We start from the raw sequence: 3,343 nt of genomic DNA on the forward strand, positions 1-3,343 counted from the left end.
CAACCCTAGGAAAAATTTTAAAATTATGGGCCCACATGCCCGTACGAGCTCACACGCTCGTGTGGCCCACATGACCTGGCTCAATACTCACACACCCGTGTGGCCTACACAACCTGGCCTAATACCCATACACCCAACTTGGCCTAGCCCGTGTGGCCCACACGACCACACCCACATTATCACACGACCGTGTCTTACGCACGACCATGCCCTCATCAAACACACGGTCGTGTCTCGCACACGGCCACCCAAACAGGCGGCCACACTCCCATGTGGCATCGAAAGTAGACATTTTTGGCTTTCGCTGAAACCTCATTTTCCATAAATTGGGAACACACCTGTTTCAATTTTGATGCGAGCACACACCTGAGATCACCAGAATCTAAAACCGACAAACCAAACTCCAAAATCATTCATAATTCATGATTAAACCAAAACTACCAAAATCAAAAATAGTCCAATTCAAACGTTCATCACTTACCCCAACACTTCGAACGATTTCAACTACGATTTCGCAAGAGAAGAGCCCCATTCTTCGCGATTCGTTGCTGTCAAAACACGAGTTCAACATCAACAAAAAGTTCAACACTCTATAAACGAATTAAAGAAAGACTCCCTACTCGAGCAAAACATACTACCCTTACTTACCAAACGTATAACCACAATGATACGAAACATCGCAATATTGAAGAACAATTTTTATTAAAACGAAAAAGAAAAATGAGAAAACTTCTGTTGAAAAGAAAAGGGGAAAAATAACAGAGGAGGAAAAAAAGGAAACGTCAGTTTTTTTCCAAGAAGGGAGAGATTTTTGGGAAAACAAATTTTACCCAAATCTCACTACATCCACATCCATAATCACCCAATAACTCAGAATCCCACTACCACTGAACTTCTAACCACCACCGAAGCAAAAAAATATATATTAACGACATTCACGCAAGGACTCAAACACAAAATTTTCAACACACTAACTCCTTACCACTCGAATCAATAGGCTCATTCTGATATGGACTAACAGACAATTTAATATAAGCTCACTCAACAAGGGTAAGGCTTGAATTAGAAAAATAACAAAATTTGACAAATGTGAGGCTTGAACCCAAGACCTCACACACACTCCTAAAATATTTAATCACTAAAATAAATACACATTTGTGTTAAATATTTACAGAATTAGAAATAAATTATTCAAAGAGTTACAAAGGGTATAAAGACCTCTATAGTACTTTTACCTTTACTAACAACATTAAAGTAATTTTAAATAGAGATAATAATAATAATAATAATGTTTAAATCTTGGAGTTCTAAACAATTCCTGTCCTCTATCTCTAACAAAATAATGAGCTTGAGTTTAGTTTTAATTTCATTTTATATATTTATCTAGATTAAAAAAAGATTACTTAAATAATCAACTTTTTCGTTTTTTTTTTTTACGAAGTCTGAATAGTTGACAATGATTTACATCGCTATATTATTTTCGCTGTGAATTAAGATATCAAAGAATAAAATGTTGAATATTTGGTATCTTACCCTATGTTATACACCAGTTAAGGAGATAATTGATTATTCAATTTAGGACAGTCCTCTCGAGCCTTTTGATCTATCGTTGTCAATGTCATTAATGTTGGGATGAAGTGTAAAATTTATACTGGACACAGATAAAAGCATTCAGGTTTTAAACATGTTACAAGTGATTTTGAGTTTAGGTATTTGGATCCAATTATTTTAAATTTGAGTTCAAGTAAACTTAACTTCATTATATTTTTTACTTCTGGCGGCTTTGAAATTTAACTAAATTCTAATTTTTAGATGTCAAAGTAGATTTTTCTTTCTATCATTTTTGAATTAAACAATTATTTTAAAGAAAACTTTGAAATTAAATAAAAATAAATAAACAACCGGGGCCAACCCTTCTACCTGTCCCTTGGTTACACGTCTCTAAGCTAGCTGTATGCTCCCTTGGAATCTAAATTCTATAAATTGGTGAATCAATTTCCACCACTTAACAATCACAGATTCTTCTTCTATATTCCCTTTGGCAAAATACAAATATTAATATTAGGAATGGCTGATTGCCGGGAGAAGATGGGGTTGAAGAAAGGGCCATGGACTCCAGATGAAGACCAGAAGCTCTTAGCTTATTTTGAAGAACATGGGCTGGGGAATTGGCGTACCTTGCCTGAAAAAGCTGGTGACTATCCATCATCTTTTTTTTCCATTTTAGTATTCTGCAAATACGCATTCTTTCTATACGTTTTGCTGGTCTACTTTATAACTGACCAAAATGCTTCTTCTTTTTATCTCAAATAATAATAATAAATAAATAAATAAGGGCTTCAAAGATGTGGAAAGAGCTGCAGACTGAGGTGGATCAATTACCTCAGACCTGATCTCAAGAGGGGAAAGTTCAGTTTACAAGAAGAACAAACCATCATCCAACTCCATGCTTTTCTTGGAAACAGGTCTTAAGATGCCACTTCTCCACTTCTCTCCCTAAACCATCAAATCTTGTAAATACCCTTTAATTAAAACAAATTCAACAGTATGGTGGAATCAATCAAATCTGGGTTTTAAGGATTTCAAAGAATAACAATGGAGTGAAACAAGATAGACCCACAGTTGTTATATTCTATTCCACTCTACTATGAAGGTGTAATTTTGAAAACTCTTATATATTTCCATGGATGTTGGAACATCTATCTTTATTGTTCAAAAAGAAATATATCCTTGAGACTTGCCCAATCATTTTAAATTTTTTGAACTAATTTTTTATTAGTTTCAATTATTATTAAATCGAGTTAAGTTCAAATTTATGTGCATGTCTAAATCAAGTACATTATAGTTTATATTATATTTGGGTATTTCAGCTTCAAGCCATTCGTGTAATTTTTATTCATTATTTACATATAAATTGTTGAACTATAAATTTTTAAATTAGATATTTAACTGAAAATTTTAACAGTATTTTTCAATTATACTAATTTCTTAATTTTCACAAACTAAAAGGACTAGCTTATTAATTTTCATAAAATAGACCATAAAATATCCAATAAAACCAAAAGAGAAGAAATATAAATGCATTAAGAAAACCTGAAAAAGAGGAACTGGACAACAGAAATAATAAATTTATGTGATGAGGCAGCTCTGAATGAAATTGACAAATATTCTAATTTTCTTTACGGGTTTTCCCTTTATTAAATCATTCAAAATATAAAAAAAAATTGACAAAAAATTGAAAACGGTTTTACGTAAAACTAAAAACGGATTAATTTTTTTCAACGGATTAAAAAAATGGATTAATAATAATTTTTCAATTAAATTATAAGAAAAAAAACTAAAT

General features: G+C 32.4%; 1 protein-coding gene across 1 annotated transcript; it reads left to right on the forward strand.

The window, feature by feature from the left end:
• The first annotated feature begins 1,918 nt into the window (after positions 1-1,918).
• On the forward strand, positions 1,919-2,748 carry LOC107894873 (transcription factor MYB16). The gene is made up of 2 exons (XM_016820060.2): positions 1,919-2,194; positions 2,336-2,748. Exons 1-2 carry the CDS (start codon positions 2,068-2,070, stop codon positions 2,470-2,472), a joined length of 264 nt encoding a protein of 87 aa, XP_016675549.1. The 5' UTR covers positions 1,919-2,067; the 3' UTR covers positions 2,473-2,748.
• Positions 2,749-3,343: the final 595 nt, after the last annotated feature.

This window comes from Gossypium hirsutum, chromosome A13 (genome assembly GCF_007990345.1).
Source record: "Gossypium hirsutum isolate 1008001.06 chromosome A13, Gossypium_hirsutum_v2.1, whole genome shotgun sequence".
Lineage (NCBI taxonomy): Eukaryota > Viridiplantae > Streptophyta > Magnoliopsida > Malvales > Malvaceae > Gossypium > Gossypium hirsutum.